Source organism: Leucoraja erinacea, chromosome 31 (assembly GCF_028641065.1).
Source record: "Leucoraja erinacea ecotype New England chromosome 31, Leri_hhj_1, whole genome shotgun sequence".
In the NCBI taxonomy this organism is placed as follows: domain Eukaryota; kingdom Metazoa; phylum Chordata; class Chondrichthyes; order Rajiformes; family Rajidae; genus Leucoraja; species Leucoraja erinaceus.
This window is the reverse complement of record NC_073407.1, coordinates 8,201,997-8,220,197: the sequence shown is the minus strand read 5'-3', so window position 1 is coordinate 8,220,197 and position 18,201 is coordinate 8,201,997. Positions and strand designations below refer to the sequence as shown.

General features: G+C 44.0%; 1 protein-coding gene across 1 annotated transcript in view; it reads left to right on the top strand.

The window, feature by feature from the left end:
• adgrd2 (adhesion G protein-coupled receptor D2) overlaps positions 1-18,201 on the top strand; it is a 102,561-nt gene that overhangs the window by 20,020 nt on the left and 64,340 nt on the right. The window contains exons 8-13 of the mRNA XM_055659856.1: positions 2,454-2,735; positions 4,719-4,830; positions 6,582-6,722; positions 9,396-9,507; positions 11,026-11,131; positions 15,580-15,635. Of these exons, the coding sequence (XP_055515831.1) occupies positions 2,454-2,735; positions 4,719-4,830; positions 6,582-6,722; positions 9,396-9,507; positions 11,026-11,131; positions 15,580-15,635 (809 nt within the window). The remainder of the gene's footprint in view (positions 1-2,453; positions 2,736-4,718; positions 4,831-6,581; positions 6,723-9,395; positions 9,508-11,025; positions 11,132-15,579; positions 15,636-18,201) is intronic.

Sequence of the window (18,201 nt, the reverse complement as noted above, 5' to 3'; positions counted from 1 at the left end):
TTAACATTTCAAGTCTTCAACAAATATCGCCTGGGGTCAACAACCTGAAATGTTCATGATTGGCTTCCCACAGGTGCCGACTGACCTGCTGAGAATCACCAGCATTTTCTGTCTTTATTTCAGATTTCCAACGCCTGCAGTGTTTATTCCTACAGTGATAACTGTCGCTTTGAAGTCTCCTCTTAGAAATTTGTGGAATGCAATCAATGAACAGAATAAAATGATTTATTTAAGTGTAAAAAATGCTGCACATGTGACCCTTGTTAGTGTTTTTAAGGACTGTGGAAAGATGGGACAACACTTTCATACTGAGCAAAAACATAGAGTGCTGGAGGGTTAAGCAGCATCTGGAGAGGCAATGGAGATATGACGTTCTAGGTTGGAACCCTTCCTCAGACTGATGAAGTGGGGGTGGGGGCGAGGAAGCTGGAAAAGAGAGGTGGGGGCAGGATGAAGCCGGGCAAGTGATAGGTGGATACAGGGGGTGGGGGGGGGGGGGGGGGGGGGGGGGGGGGGGGGGATTTGCAGATGGGGGGGGGGTTGGTGACGAAGATTACAGGTGAAAAGGAAATAAAAGGGTGTCAGATAAGTAAACTAAACTAAACCAAACTAGAGGAGAGGAGAAGTGAAATGTAAAGTCAGAGGGACAGATGTGTGTAGAAGGGGACGGGCAGGGATGGGAAGAATGGGTAATAATGGAGAATAGTGGGCACAGGGATGGGAAATGAGTGTTGGAAGGAGGGGAATGAATCAGGGTGACACGATGGCGGCGAAGGCAAGTGCTGAGGAAAGACACGGGGCTGTGGTAGCGAGTCTGGGTCGGAACTGGTCAAACAGTTCTTACCCAGTATCATGAGCAGCGAAAGATTGTAAATACCCATCACACGAGCGACTCTTTCACCTGTGCTCAAGCTATGGGCACAGATGGCACTGCCAACATCCATCCACCACTCGCAAACCAAGGAGGCACTTGAGAGCCCTCGCATAGGGGTCATAGATAAAGCATCATAAATTCTGAAGAAGGGTCCCAACCCAAAACCTCGTCTGACCATTCCCTTCACAGATGCTGCCCAACTTGCTGAGTTCCTCTAGCACTTGGTGTTTTGGTCATAGATTAAAGCTGAACGGTGACTAGGTCTAGATGAAAGGTGGTGGACAGTATTGTTCCTTCTGCTTCTGTCTGTTCCCAGGAAACTCTGCCTCCAGCCCCACCTCCAGTCTGTTTTTGTTTCATACTTGCGGCATCTGCAGTATTTTTGCTTTTAAAACATAGAACAGTACAGCACAGAAACGGGCCCTTCCGCCACCAATGTTTGTACCGAATGTGATTCCAAGTTAAACTGGTCTCATTTACCTGCACATGATCCATATCCCTCTATTCCCTGCACTTCCATGTGCCTCTCCAAAAGCCACTTAAATTCCACTGTTGCATCTATCTCCACCACCACCACCACCCCTGGCAATGCGTTCCAGGCCCCCACTACTCTCTGTGCAGAAAAAACGCGCCCTGCACCTCTCCATTACACTTCCCCCCTCTCACCTTGTGGCTATGCCCTCTAGTGTTGGGCATTCTCACCTTGGGAAAAACTTTCTCTACGCCGCTTATAATTTTATATACCTCTATCAAATCTCCCCTGATCCTTTGACATTCCAGAGTAAACAACATACATCCAACATATATACCATCCATTGCCCTACCTGCAATCTCCTTCGTTGTCTCCTCAAAAACCTCAAACAAGTTAGTAAGACTTTTCGGTCGCAAGTGGGCCAAACTGGGTAAGGGTGACCTTGGTGTCTAACGGCATCTGAGGTTGGGATGTCAGATTACCTTCATTGAAGTACATTTGTGAACGATCCCGTGATGTCGTGGTCACTGTTACTGAAACTTGCTTTTGTTTCACACTTAAAATCTAAATTCCCTAAATTCAAACTTAAATTTGAGTTCATGTGGATCAGTGATGTGGAACTCTGGTGGTGGTGGTGGTGCAGTTAATTCCAACATGATCTACATTTAGACATAGAACCCTAGACCTGCACAGCAGGGAAGCAGGCCATTCAGTCCATTTTGGCCATGCTATTCAAGTGGACATATTACAATTGTCCCATTGGCTACAATTGGCTTCTAAACCTTTCCTATCTGTGTATGTGTCCAAATGTTTTTAAAATCATGCAAAGTCTCAGACTAACCCACTGTGTTATGCAAGCAGCAATCTTTCTTTCAAGTTATTTAGCATTGCTGGAGACACAGAGGTATTTGCACACAGCAAGAGGGCACAATCACCGGTGAGATGAAGACCAGATAATTGATCCGTGTGTTGTTGATTGAGGGATAAATCTTGGGCAGGACACGAGGGATAAAGTATTAGCTTACTGTATGTTATTTGATATTAGAAGCATTGGTGAGATGAATACGCTTACAGCAAGCACAAGTAACACAATCTCTCCCCGCACAGGTTACCGATTACATGTTGCTGAGCGGAGTCAAACTTGTCCCCAATGTTTCTGAAGCAGAAGCAGTACTGAAGGCGGTGCAACATGCCCTGAGTGTGGAGAATGCCACTCTGCAAGCAGCTGACCTGCTAGGTGTTATCAACATGCTGCACAATGTTGCAGGCATGGAGGTGGATGCAAGTGAACCCAGGGAAGGCCTGGAAGACATGAGCCGAAGCTTCATAGATGTAGCTGCCGACATTCTTGATCAGAGCAACACAGAGAGCTGGAGTGAAATCAGTGAGGTAGAAAATGACTTTTCTTCATTGCTAGCCATCTGCTAGAGCTAAGGTCTGAGAAAGGATATTTTGAGATACTATACCTTTGTCAGATTGATCATTTGTTTAGGAGATTACATTTATAAAGTTTCAACGTTGACCAGATCTTCATTGTGCTTTCAGATAGTGGTTGGAAATAACTCTGAAAATACTCATCATTCATCTGTATATTTTTATTGATTGATTGAAAGCTACAGTGCGCAAACAGGCCCTTCGGCCCACTGAGTCCATGCCGACCATCGATCACCTGTTCACACTATGCTATGCTATCCCACTTTCTCATCCACTGCCTACACATTGGGGGCAATTTACAGAGGGCCAATTAACCTACAAACCCACACATATTTGGGATGTCCACGCTGTGAGACCCAGAACGTGCAAACTCCACACAGACAATACCCAAAGTCAGAATCGAACCTGTGATGCAGCAGCTCTACCAGCAGTGCTTTCACAAGTGATAAACTGCACTAAGTATCTCTTTGAGATCCTAATATGAGGCCAGATTATGTAAGAACGTAAGAATTAGATACAGGATTCAGCCCCTGAAGCATGCTCTGTCACTTCATTCTAAGGGTGAACCTACACCTCAATCCTACTCTCTCATCTGATCTCCTTTCGTTCAATTTCCTTTACTTCCAGAAACCTCAACGGCAGTCTTGAAAATATTCAGTGACTGAGCATTCAAAGTCCTCTAGGGAAGAGCAGTCCAGAAATGTACAGCCCTTTGAATAAAATAATTTGTCCTCATCTCAGTCTTAAATGCCGGATCACTATCCTGAGTCTGTCCCTGAAGTCTAGCCTCTATAGCGTGGGATGTACCCTCTCAATATCTACTGTGACTCTCACTCAGAACCTTGTGTGCGTCAGTGAAATCATCCCTCATTCTTCCAACCTCCAAAGATTACAGACCCACTCTACCTGTCTGAGCAATGTGCATCCAATCGGTCTGCTCACGTTATTCATGGAAGATGGTGGATATTTACGTTATTATCCAAATTCAGTTAACAGATCTGGAGCTCACAAATGTATCATTTAAAACCAAATGGTTTACTGGTAAATCTTGTAAATCTCACCTATCAATCTGAATTCTGTGGCAAAAGTCAATCACAAATCAAACAACTGAAAAGACAAATGGTGACAAGATCACCCGAACACTAATCCAGATAATGGATGAATTTTCACCCACAACACTGTGACTGGCAAGGTGATGGGCAAGGGACGTCAAACAGCACGGAAACAGGATCTTTGGCTCAATTCATCCATGCCGGCCAAGATGCTCCATCTAAGCTTGTCCCATTTGCCCACATTTGCTCCAAATCCCCCTAAACCTGCCTGAATGTCTTTTAAATGTTGTTATTGTGCCAGCCTTTACCACATTAAGTTGATTTAGTCTGAAGAAGGGTCAAGCGGCACCCATTCCTTCTACCCTGAGATGCTGCCTTTGCCCTTGCTTTACTCCAGCTTTTTGTGTCTACCTTCGGTTTAAACCAGCATCTGTAGTTCCTCCCTACACATTGAGTTGAGGTTCAGTTGTTTCTTTGGGATGTTCAAGTGACTGACATTCCCTTTTAGTGAGATGTTCATTGATAATTGGACAATATTCAACTCCATTGGTAACTCCATAGATAACAGGGCAGCACACACACACCTTTATGCAGCAAGACTCAGGCAATTTTCCAGCATGGTCTAACAGGTGGCAAGCTGCATACGTGCCATGTAAGCGTACGGGTGATCATTGGTCGGCGCGACCTTGATGGGCCGATGGCCTGTTTCCACACTGTATCTATAAATTAAACTAAACCAAACTAGACTAAACTAAACTAAACTAAACTAAAGATAAACGCGACAAGCTGGAGTAACTCAGCAGAACTAATATCTTGTGATATAGATTTGTTTTTTGAAGTATCTTGAATCTTTGTTTTATTAATACCTTGTAATTCTTCATCTTAGATTGTTCCAGGGCCAATGGCAGTGGTTTATGGTGTGGACAGAATGATGCAAAATATGAACAAGGTGTTCGCTTTTGGCCAGAAGACTCTCATCATTCGAAATAAAAACATCCGTACGTATAGCCTCATGAGGCATTTGGAGCAAATATTTAAACGTCTGCCATCAGACTTTATATCACATAATTTCATATCTTCTGTTAGTATGGTCCATCAGTGTACAGTATAGATGCCTCCTGGAGATTCTTACAGCTCTGCCTTTGGGACTCTTTATTTGGCAGCTTATGAGTTTAGTGTGTTAAAGCAGATAATTAAAATAATACCAGGGATGCTTGGTGGTAAATGGTATCATAATTAAGATGGTAAGGAGAAACCTGTGGTCAACATAGAAGTAATTGCTTCGGGTTCAGTTTTGAGCACATGCTTGGCACTTTGCCGTGACTGGGAAGGGTGTTGAGTATAAAAGTTGGGAAATCGTGATGCTGTTGTACATGTCGATGGTGAGACCACACTTGGAGCACTGTGTGCAGTCCTGGTCGCCCAGCTACGAGAAGGATGCCACTTAGTTGAAAAGGGTGCAGAAGAGATTCACCAGGATGTTACCTGGGCTTGCGGGCTTGAGCTACAAGAAGGGGTTGGATAGGTTGGGACTTTTTTCCTCGGGGTGTAGGAGGCTGACAAGTGACCTTCTTGCGATGTACAAGATGATGAGGAGCATGGTTAAAATAAACACTCACATTTATTTCCCCTGGGACTGAGGATTCAAAAACTAGGGATCGTAAGCTTAAGGGGAGAGATTTAAAAGTGACCCCAGTGGCAACTTTTTCACCTAGGGGTCATCCATATCAGGAATGAACTGCCAGAGGAAGCTACAGAAGCAGATACAACTACGAATTTTTAAAGACATTTGGACATATATATGGAAAGGGAGGGTGCAGAGGCTATGGGGCAAATGCTGACAAATGGGACTGGCCCAGCATGCCATCTTCGTTGACATGTACAAGGTGTCCAGAGACAAGTAATGTCACTATCCTGGGAGATGCAACATGTCTGACACTTGTATTAACATCCCACCTCCCAGAAATATAAGCCTTCACAAAGATACACGTTAAAAATAAAGTGAGATTTCAATTAAAAAAAAATTTCCGGGCAGGTAATATTAACCCTAGATGATGGTAGAAAATGACCAATTGAACTGTTATGCATCACAATTAAAAATTAGGCCAATTTTTCCTTCCTCTTGATCTCAGTGGAAAACAAAATCAGACTGGTATCATGGAGACCAAATTGTAAATCACATATCAAACTATTTCTCATAAAGTTAGTCCAATTATATATAAAAAATAAAAGTCAAGGAGCGATTACATCGGCCGCACCTGGGAAAGCGCTCGTCTCGTTGCTACTGTTGGGCAGGAGGTGTAGAGTCCTGAAGTCGCACACAACTAGGTTCAGGAACAACTACTTTCACATAACTATCAGGTCTAGAACTGATCTGCACAACCCTAATCCCACCTCAACTACAGTCCACCTCTTCCACTATCTTGGACTTGTTTTTTTTCTAATCGTGTGTTTGCACTAATGTCCTGTGTTTTTTATTGCACAGTTTTCTTTCATTTAGAAATGTGATGCAGAATTTCTCTATTATTTGTTTGTATGTGTTTGTCTGAATCTATGTGATGCTGCTGCAAGCATGATTTTCACTGTACTTGTACCCCACCGTACTTGAGCAGATGGTGAAGTATGTCTGCTCAATAATCTCGACTTGATTCAACTCGTTATTAGCAGCAAATGAAACACCAAAGATTAGTAATTTGGGCAGTTCATTAAATGTCAACTTTGCATTAATTATTCCTGTTGTTCTTTACAGAACTTGAAATCAGACCAAAGCAGCTCAACGATTTTGCAAATGGGTTTAATGTTTATATGGGTGATGGGATTAACAAATCGTCTGATCAAATTGGACTTTCGAAGGAAGCAGTTGAAAGGCTCCAAAGAAAAGGGAAGTATTGCTCTGTTCTTTCTGTTTCATGGTCATTTATATCTTTTACCGACCTCTTCAAATCTCTCGAGCAATATGCCTCTTGTCATGGCGGCCTTGATGTGCATGAGTGTTGAACAAATGCGGGTATCGAACTCAGAGAAGAGTATTTAGTTTTTGTTCACATCTTGTAGCGAAAAGCTCAAAAACCTCAACAGGATTTGTTTATGAATGAGATTTTAATCTTAGCTGCCATCTAGAGGCCCCAATTATTTATCACACTTGCCCTAAATTTCTGGGAGATCTGACTTTGGAACTCATTGGGAGTTAAAGACATCCAAAAATTGTGCCACTGACTCATAACTTTTGGACCTTTGCGCGAATGCTTAATGTGCAGCATCTGAACTGGACTCAACTAATATTTGCTCGAATACCAAGTCAAGCCAGATATAGAAATGTAATGAAGAAAAGGAAAGAAGGAAAAAAATTAAGAGAGGGAACAGTAATGAAGGAAAAACATTTTTTCAAAAAGAAATAATTTCCAAACTGATTAAAATATGAAATGCAGTGTATCCTTGTTTATACGGTGTTCTTTATAATGGATTTTGGTTATAGCGGATGGGCCTACCGATCTTCACTGCCAGGCTGGGCTGCCGACACCACCCCTGGCCTGTGCCACCACCCAGACCGCACCTGCCACCTCCTTCTTTGCACCACCTCCGACCCTCCCCTGCACTCCGGCCGCCCACGGGTCAGCGACCGTTGACTCCGCCACTCCTCGCCTCTGCCCCCCTGGCCACCAGCAGGCAACTCACCGGGATTCCAGGCCCAGCTCCAGACCGAGAGTCTGAAGAAGGGTCTCGACCCGAAACGTCACCTATCCATGTTCTCCAGAGATGCTGCCTGGCCCGCTGAGTTACTCCAGCACTCTGTCATTTTGTGTGTTGCCCAGCAACCGCAGTTGATTGTTTCAACTACTTGTACAATGATATTACCTTACTTTGTTATAGCGGGCAATCGGCAATAACAATCACCATTCACCCCCTCCCCCCCCGTCCCCCCTTTACAGTCCATTATTACAAGGGTTTACTGTAATGAGTCTCTACATTAGTTAATGTCAATGCTCCTTGCAAGAGACATTGTTTGGGAATAAATAAGACGTATTACAGAGTTAAGGTGGTATCTATTCTGACTTACAACCAAACAGTATGAACATCAAATTCTCTCATTTCAAGTAATAGCCCCATTCCCACTTCTCTTCTTCACCGACAACCACCCCACCCCAGTAAGTGCACATGTTTCTTCCACCATTTCCCACGACCCATCACCCTGCTCCTTCCCATGCTTATCTCCATCCCCCGAGCCCCATGTTTCCTTTTATCCCCCCTTTTTCCCCTCCGTCCCATTCCATCCCTATGCCTCCCTCCAGCTGTACATTTCACACCTCCTTCTCTCCTTGCCCCATTCCCTTTTGTCTCTTTTGCACCTCTAGCCTTTGTTACTTACTTCACCCATCTGCCAATCAATTATTCTCCTTACCTCTATTCACCTATCACTTGCTGAGAACGAAAGGACACAAAGTGCCGGAGTAACTCAGCGGGTCAGGCAGTATCTCTGGAGAACATGGGTGGGTGACATTTCAGGTTGGGACCCTTGTCCAGACCCTTGTGCAGCATCTTCTGAATGCATAACCCTCTGCTCACTTAACAACAAAAAATGCCTGCATTCTACTCTCTCAGGACCTGCCAAAGATGTGCGGGTTTGTAGGTAAATTGCCCCAAGTGTGCAGGGAGTGGATGTGAAAGTGAGATAACAACACTGGTATGAATGTGTAATTGATGGTCAGCATGTCGAGGTGGGCCAAATGGCCTGTTTCCATGCAATCAATCAATCAATCAACAACTGTATCTTTCCACTTATTCTACTCTCAACAGCTCAGCAACCCACCAAATTTTAAATGATTGGTTGTTGGTCAGCATGAACTTGATGGGCTGAAGGGCCTGGCTGCTACACTTCAAAAGTACTTCATCAGCTACAAAGCACTTTGGATCTTCCTGAGGCTGTGTAAGGTGCTGTGCCAGAGAGATGGTTTGGCGGAAACTGGGGAATGATCACACATTTATGGGCCTGTCCCACCTAGGCTATTTTTAGGCGACTCATAGTCGTAGCAGGTCACCGAAAAAACGGCGATTGGACCCCCCCCCCTTCAACATAAAATTTGAAATAGAATCAACACTTTAACAACAAAAAAAACCGAAGTCAGCACCGGCGACGACCTACCTCACCTGGCGACGACCTACCTCACCTGGCGACAACCTGGTGACAACTATGACAGCACCTACGTCAGGCAAAGTCAAGCTACGCTCATTGGCGTCAAACCCATTGGCGCTTACTGTCTCCGAAAATGTTTTGACATGTTGAAAATCCAGCGGCGACCAGAAAGACACTACGACTCTTTGGGCGACTGAGGAGACTACGCACGACCATACAGGCGACACCCCGGCGACCATGTGGCAACAGCCTAGTCGCTGCCAGTCGTCTAAAAAATAGCCTAAGTGGGACAGGCCCATTAGAGTCTCATTAACACTGGAATCAACAGACCCTGCGTCTATTGAGTTTTGATTGAGCTCAACACCTTCTTGGTGTTCCTTGTATGTTTTCAAATTAAGTTTATTTTTTCTCTCTCTTGTGCCTGTGCTTCAGGTTTAACAGCCACGCTTGTGAACACCTGGTACCTCACTGTTCCCAACTTGCTGGGGAGCAGCCCACTGGACATGGGTGGTTTGGTGAATACAGATTTTGATGAAGGATTAATGTGAGTGAAATTTCACCATCTCTGCCAATTAACCATCCCATACATACAAAGCATAAAATAGAAATGATGCCGGCATATATCAAAAAAAATTGTGTGATACTTCTGTAATCTTACATTGAATATTCTATCATATTTTGAGATGAGATCCTAACTGCAACATGAGTATATTGGTATGATAAAAGAACTGAAGGTGCTGGTTACAAAATGCTGGAATAACTCAGCAGGTCAGGCAGCATCTCTGGAGAAAGAGGATAGGTGTTGTTTTAGGTCGGGACCCTTCATCAGTTTGAAGACTGGTCCCAAACCGAAACGTCACCCATCAATCTGAAGGAGGGTCCCAACCCCAAATGTCACCCATCAGTCTGACGAAAGGTCCCAACCCGAAACGTCACTCATCCATTTTCTCCAGAAATGCTGCCTTACCCGCTGAGTTACTCCAGCACTCAGGGGGTCTGGCAGCATCTGTAGAGGCAAAGTAGGTGAAAGGTTTGTGGTCAAATCCCTGCATCAGGACCATGTGTTTAATTCTCAATTTGATGTGTTATTTCGGGAGCAAGCTAAAGAAATAACCTCAAAGATAAATTGTGAGGCGTTTTCCTCATTCAGCATGAATGAGTGGGAGAAAGTGAATGAGTTTGAGCGCAGAGAACAGAATATTGCACCTGAGAAGTGAGCGCACATGACGGGTGAAGGGAACACAGGTAACTGCAGGTGCTGGAATCTCAAGCAAAGATGAGGGGGCAAGTCGGGTGAAAGGTGAGGTCCCAGGGGAACTCTATCCTTGTTCCGTCTGGGAGGGAGTGGTGAGGAGCGTTAGAAGAGGGAGGGAGCATGGATTTAAATCTGGCATGGATTGATTGATGGCAGTATCAACCTCCCCAGTTTCATTCAAAGATAGACACAATATGCTGGAATAACTCGGCGGGCCAGGCAGCATCTGCGGAGAGAAGGAATGGGTCGAGACCCTTCTTCAGATTCATTATTTGCCATTTTGCACTTTTGGATTTAAATCTGGAAATAGTATTAAGCATAATATGAAAAAGTAGCCTTGGAAGTATAGGTAGTATTAAATGTAGTAATGAAAATAATAGTAAAAGTAGTATTAATAGTCCAGTTACAGTATCTAGCATGAAATTCCAAGGTATGTTTTGCAGAAAAGAACCATCCTTTGCTGCAAAACATACAACCAAGGATATTTCTCTTTGCGCTACGTTGTTCATAGTATTACAAATTATTAACAGTCAACGTTATTGTCATGTGTCCCGAAAGGGAACAATAACATTCCTACTACTATTTTAAATCCTTCTTATTGATTATTATAAATGTGTTTATTGTGTCATTGCATTAATCAGCCTGCAAATGCCCATTAATACATAGTTCCATTCTCAGTACATATGATAATTAAACACATGACTCTTGAAATGTAATTAACTTCTTCACGTTTTTGACGAAGATTTGAGATAACTGAACTTTCGCAACCGGGAATAATGGGATATCATGTTTCTTTGCCATACCCAGACACGTCAGTACACAGGTGGCCTCTGCACTTATTTCATCCACTGTGTTCCAAGGAGGTCAGGAAGTCAATACTCCGACTCAGTACAGACTGCTCCACAGAATAAAGGTAAGAGCTGCCATTTTAGTGTTGATCTTCTGGTGATGTCAAATGACCATAGGAACGGATATGTAATCATGGAGTTAGACAACACAAAACAAGCCCTTCAGACCATTACACCCATGCCAAACCTGTTACTCATCCACACTAATCCTGTGATAATCAACCAGATTAGGGGAATAGTACAGCACAAGAACAGGCCCTTTGGCCCATATTGTCTGTGCCAAACATGATGCCAAGACCAACTCTTATAAGCCTGCACATAATCCTTATTCCTCTATTCCCTGCATGTCCATGTGCCAGTCCAAACGTCTCTTAGATGCCACTATCGTTACTTTCTCCACCACCCGGCAGCGCATTTCAGTTATTCCAACACTTTTGCTTCAGATTCCAACATCTGTAGTTTCTTGCATCTCAATTAATAGACACATCCATCTGTTTGATAAAACGTTAGCTGAACATTATAGAATCAAAATGTAAAATCCTAGAGTTGTTGAGTCATACAGCATGGAATTTGGCCCAACTTGCCCATGTTAACCAACAAGCCCTATCTACACTGGTCCCACCCGCCTGCGTTTGGCCCATATCCTTCTAAACCCATTCTATCCATATACCTGTCCGAATGTCTAATAGATAAATCGAATGGACACGATCTTTTTCCCAGAATAGGGGAGTCTTAAACTGAAGCTCTGTAACGCAGTAGCACTACAAATAAATCTACAGCAATCAATAATTCAATAAATTAATAATCAGTAATACTAAGTAACCAGATCATTAAGGAGTGAGGGGCAGGTTTTTCAAGTTCAAGTTTACATTTATTGTCACTGTACCAATTGGTTCAGCGAGATTTGGGTTGCCATACAGCCATACAAATAAAACGAACACAACACACGATAGAATTTAACATGAACATCCCCACACAGCGGAATCAACGTTTCCCACTATGAGGGAAGGCAATAAAAGTTCAGTCACCTTCCTCCATGTTCAAATCTATTTTCTCACAGAGGGCGGTGGGTTTATGAAATGAGCTGCTTGAAGAAGTGATAGAAGGGGTACAACGACAACATTTTAAAAGACATTTGGACAGGTTCATGGATAGGATAGGTTCAGAGGATTGTCACTGCCCTCTGTGGCGGGCATTCCCTGCCACAGAGGGCAGTGGAGGCCAAATCACTGGATGGATTTAAGAGAGAGTTAGATGAGGGGCTAGTGCAGTCAAGGGATATGGGGAGAAGGCAGGTACGGGTTATTGATTGGGGATGATTAGCCATGATCACAATGAATTATGGTGCTGGCTCGAAGGGCCGAATGGCCTCCTCCTGTACCTATTTTCTATGTTTTTATGATATGGACCACATGCAGGCCAATGAGACTAGCTCAGGAAGATGCCTTGGATGAGTTGGACTGAGGGACCTTTTTCCATGATGTCCGACTCGGGGACACTTTGATTGTTTGACCCAACCCATGCCTTGTCTTCTGTAGGACCCGGATAGATGTGATAAAGATTTGCAGGGTACCTGGGCCTAATGGAGGGATAATAGTTTTGGTGGTGGAATTTTCCATGGGAAGGACATTGGTATTAGTATTTTATTATTATTGGCACGTGTACAAGAATACAGTGAAAAACTCTGCGAGCTATTCAGTCAAATCGAACTATGCAAATGAGTACAGTCAAGCCACACACAAGCACAGCATGTTGTACAAAGAGAGGAATACCAGAGCGTAGAATATGGTGTTACAGCATTATAACATTACAGTTACAGAGAAAAAGTGCAAGGTCTACAATGATGGTAGACAAAAATGCTGGAGAAACTCAGCGGGTGAGGCAGCATCTATGGAGCGAAGGAATCGGTGACTTTTCGGGTCGAGACCCTTCTTCAGACTTGAAACATCGCCTATTCCTTCTCTACATAGATGCTGCCTCACCCGCTGAGTTTCTCCAGCATTTTTGTCTACATTTGATTTTTCTAGCATCAGCAGTTCCTTCTTAAACACAAGGTCTACAGTGAGGTCGGTACAAAGATCGGGACTTATGAGTGAACCATTCTATTGTCTGATAACAGCAGGGAAAAAGCTGTGTCTGAATCTGGTGGTTACCTCATTCAGGCTTTTGTATATTTTGCCCAAAGGAAGTTGGCAGAAGTGGGGATGAGAAGAGGTACTGCTTGCCTGTTACACACCCTGACGTTTGCTCCGTTTCATTCACCCCAGCTATCACTGCATATCAAACATATCCTGTAATATATCGACAATGCAATTGGTATTCCTTGTCAATATTCAAAGTCCCCCAACACCTCTTCCATGGTGTGTTCCATCAAATCTAGTTTTGTACTGTGTTCATTTTGTGAGAGTTACACTGAGAGATTTCAGGATATACTAGGAGAACCTCTCATGCAGCTTGGGAGGGTATGGGTAGTGGTGGGAGGAGGGTGGCAACAGAAGATGACTTGAATTGTGGTTTTGCTGGGATTGACCACCGTTTTTGCAGTAGTTCCACCTGGAGCCTTGACTGGATCCACCTCCTACACACCACATCCAAGGGATGTACTTGGGGAATTCTTCTCTCCCTTGCTGAATCAGAGCTTCCAAATGCCTCCATGAGGAGTAGGCTTCAGTCATGTCTGCACCTTGCTCATTCGTCCCATGTACAGTTCTCTCCTGCATTGGAAGGGGAAGTGAGCTCAGGCTGGGGCCTCCCATTACCAATCTCTGGAATTGCCCTCAGTGCCCGCCTGGCTGTGAAAATGACCCTTAGCGGGGGGGAAAGTGGTGGTTGGTGATGCAGAGTGGGGGGGCCACGTGCGTGAGACCCCCTCACACCAATGGCGCAGACCCCCAGGATGGTTCAGGATACCCATCTCGATTGGCTCGAAGAGTTCCATTGACTCCATCTACATTTCACATTGTCATGGGCAAGGCCACCAACATAATCAAGGATGCGTCTCACCCCGGTCACTCCCTCTTCTCCCCTCTCCCATCAGGCAAGAGCTACAGAAATGTGAAAACGTTCAACTCCAGATTCAGGGACGGTTTCTTCCTAGCTTTCATCAGGCAAATGAACCATTCCTTCAACAGCTAGAGAGTAGTCCTGACTTACCATCTACTTCATTGGAGGCCCTTGGATTATCTTTAATAGATGTTAGTGGATCTTGCACTAAACGTTATACCCATTATCCTGTATCTGTACACTATGGACAGCTTAATTGTAATAGTGTATAGTCTTTTCACTGACTGGAAACCACGCAACAGAAAAGATTTTCACTGTACCTCGGTACACGTGACATTAAACTAAACTGAAATAAAACATTAAAAAAAAAACTATTCTCACCCATCATTTGATGAATCAATCATCCTTTGTTTGATTCATGATCTGGGGGACTCGCAGAGTTTTTATGAATGCTATATAAACGCATCTTCATTTTCAGAGGCAGATTTTGACTCTGCCATTTAGTTGATGAAGAGAGAAAAAGCAACTTTCAAGAAATATAATTCACAGCCTGGGAAACAACAGCAGATTGAAAGTGATAGGCATAGAGAGGGTAGATAGTCAGAACCTTTTCCCCAGGTTGGAAATATCTAAAGACTTGAGGGCATAGCTTTAAAATGACAGGAACAAAGTTTAAAGGGGAAATATTTTTTATACACAAGGTGTTGGAAGCCTGGAACACTACTTGTCAGGGGTGGTGGTCTAGGCCGATACATCAGTTGCATTTAAGAGGATTTTAGATTGGTACTAAAAAAGGGTGGCACGGTGGCGTTGCGGTAGAGTTGCTGCCTTACAGCGTGTACAGCGCCAGAGACCCAGGTTCGATCCTGACTACGGGTGCTGTCTGTACGGAGTTTGTATGTTCTTCCCGTGACCTGCCTGGGTTTTCTCTGAGATCTTCGGTTTCCTCCCACACTCCAAAGACGTACAGGTATGTAGGTAAATTGCCATGATAAATGTAAAAAATAATTATCCCTAGTGTGTGTAGGATAGTGTTTATATGTGTGGATTGCTGGTCGGAGCGGACCCGTTGGGCCGAAGGGCCTGTTTCCACGCTGTATCTCTAAACTAAAAAAAAACTAAACTTGGATATGCAGGGAATGAAGGGATATGGATCATGTGCTGCCAGAGGAGATTTGCTTATCTTGGCATCATGTTCAGCACTGACATTGTGGGCAGAAGAGACTGTTCCTGTGCTGTACTGTTCTGAGTTCTGTGATTGAGAGATTGGATTGCTTGGAATTATGGTATAAACCTGACATAAAGGTTTATTCGTGATTGAATAAAGCTCATGGATTCAACCATGGCACAGTATGTCCTCAAAGTTACCTTTGTGCCCTTGTTGGGACAACAAAGCGGATGGTGTCTCACCTCCCTTTCAGGATGTTCTTGTGCTCCACAATGATTGAGAGCCGCAGCCTTGTGTAAAAGGACGTTACAAGATTCACTGACACTTGTCTTCCTTCTATAGGCCATTCCTTCTCTGATCGTTCATCCTCTCTGCGCCTTCTGGAATTTCAGTCGGAAGTGAGTACTCCAAAGTCAACAAGGCAAGGCTGGTACAAACTGTGGCTACATGTCTGGTGGGGTCAGAATTTATGAACCATGTTTACTTTATGTTGCACATTGCCTCTGAACCCCAAGGTTTCCAGTTCATGTTTCCTTGCACAAACATAAGCACATATGCTAGCATTTATTTATAGAGGGCTAGAATACAAAATTAGGGATGTAATGTTGAGGCTCTTTAAGGTGCTGGTCAGGCTGCATTTGGACTATTGTGAGCAATTTTGAGCCGGCTCTGGAGAGGGTCCAGAGGATGTTTACAAGAATAATCCATGGAATGAGTAGGTTAACGTATAATTAATGTTTGTCGACACTGGGCCTGTACTCGCTGGAGTTTAGAAAAATGAGGGGGGACCTCATTGAAACATACCGAATAGTGGAAGGCTTGGATGGAGTGGATGTGGAGAGGATGTTTCCACTAGTTGGAGAGTCTAGGAGTAAAGGCCGTTTCTTTAGGAAGGAGATGATAAGGAATTTCTTGAGTCAGAGGGTGGTGAATCTGTGGAATTCTTTGCCACAGAAGGCTGTGGAGGCCAAATCAATGGATATTTTTAAGGCAGGGATAGATTCTTGATTAGTACGGGTGTCAGAGGTTATGAGGAGAAGGCAGGAGAATGGGGTTAGGAGGGAGAGTTAGATCAGCCATGATTGAATAGCTGAGTAGACTTGATGGGCCAAATGGCCTAATTCTGCTCCTATTACCTATGGTCTTATGACAAGTCCACACTGCAGTACTGTAATAATGCTGCACTATCAGAGGGTTTTCTCAAGAGCCCAACAGCTCGCAAAAGTGGTAGTATGACCATACTCTGACGAAGAGCAAGGGTGTTGTCCTGACTGATGTCTGTTCTTCAATCACCATCAGCAATATAAATTAGGGGCAACGCAGTGGCACATCTGCCAGAGCTTCTGCCTCACAGCACCAGAGATGCAGGTTAGATCCTGGCATCGTGTGCCGTCTGTGTGGAATTCTCCCAATGACCACATTGGTTTCCTCCAGGTGCTCTGGTTTCCTCCCACATCCCAAAGACGCGCAGGTTTGTCGGTTAATTGGCCCTTTGTAAAATTGCCCCTAGTGTGCAGGGAATGGATGAGAAAGTGGGATAACATGGGCCTAGTGTGAACGGGTGATCGATGGTTGGCACAGACTCGGTGGGCCAAAGGGACTGTTTCCATGTTGTTCCTTTCCATCAAATTCAATCAAAAGCTGGCTATCTGGTTGTTTTGTTGTTTATGGGAATTGTTTGTGAGTGTGTTTGGTGCAATGGTGCCCATTCTTCGAAGCTTCATCACAGTGGAGCACATTAGAACATCCTGAAAGGGAGGTAAAAGACACCTGTCTTTGTTTTTACAATAAATGGTGCAAAGGTCACATTTTAGGACAAACTGTCCCGTGGTTGGTTCCATGAGTTTATTCCATCATATATCAAGCTTTATTTCAGCTTTATACCATGTAATCGAGAGCGAGTTAGCCAATTGGATACAAACATGGCTTGAATGTAGGAAACAGAGGGTGGTGATAGAGAGTTGTTTTTCAAACTGGAGATGGTACAAGCATTGTGCTGCAGGGATCCATGTGGGGTCCACTGCTGTTGGTTGTGTATAGTTATGATTTGGATGTGAATGTTTATGGCATAGTTTGTGGATGATACTGAAATTGGTGGTGTAGTGGACAGTGAGGAAGGTTATGTATGAATACAAAGGGATCTTAATCAGCTGGGCCAATGTGCCCAGGAATGGCAGATAGAGTTTAATTCAGATAACTGTATGTGTTGAATTTTAGTAGGAAAAACCAGGGCAGGACTTGCACAGAAAATGGTTGAGCCCTGGGGAGTTTTGTTAAACAGAGGAACCAAGGGGTGCAGGGACATAGTTCCATGAAAATTGCAACACAAATGGACAGGGTGGTGAAGAAGGCATTTGGCAAGGTTCATCTGATAAGATTTTAAGTACACACGTTGTGACACCATGTTAAGGCAGTACAAGACGTTGGTTAGGTTACATTTGTACAGATCTGCGCACAGTTCTGATCACCCTGCTCTCGGAAGGATATCATCAAACTGGAAAGGATTAAAAAAAAGACTTGCAAGGATGTTACCATGTCTGGATGGTTTGCGTTGTATCAAGAGGCTGCAGGGGTGACCTCATAGAGGTTTATAAAATCATGAAGGGTATTGATAATGTGAATAACCACACTTATTCCCAGAGTTGGGGGAGTCTAAAACTAGAGGGCATAGCTTTAAGGTAAGAGGGGAAAGATTTAAAAGGGACCTGAGGGGCAACGTTTTCACACAGAGGGTGGCAAATACATGGAATGAGCTGCCAGAAAAAATGGTGGAGGCTGATACAATTAGGACATTTAAAAGACAAGGATAGGAACAGATTGGAAGGATATCATCATGTGCCAGTGTGAGTCTAGCTCATTTAGGCAACATTGTCGTCATGTACTAGTTAGGCTGAAAGGCCTGTTTCTGTTTAGTTTAGATCTATAGTGCGGAAACAGGCCCTTCGGCCCACTGAGTCCACGTTG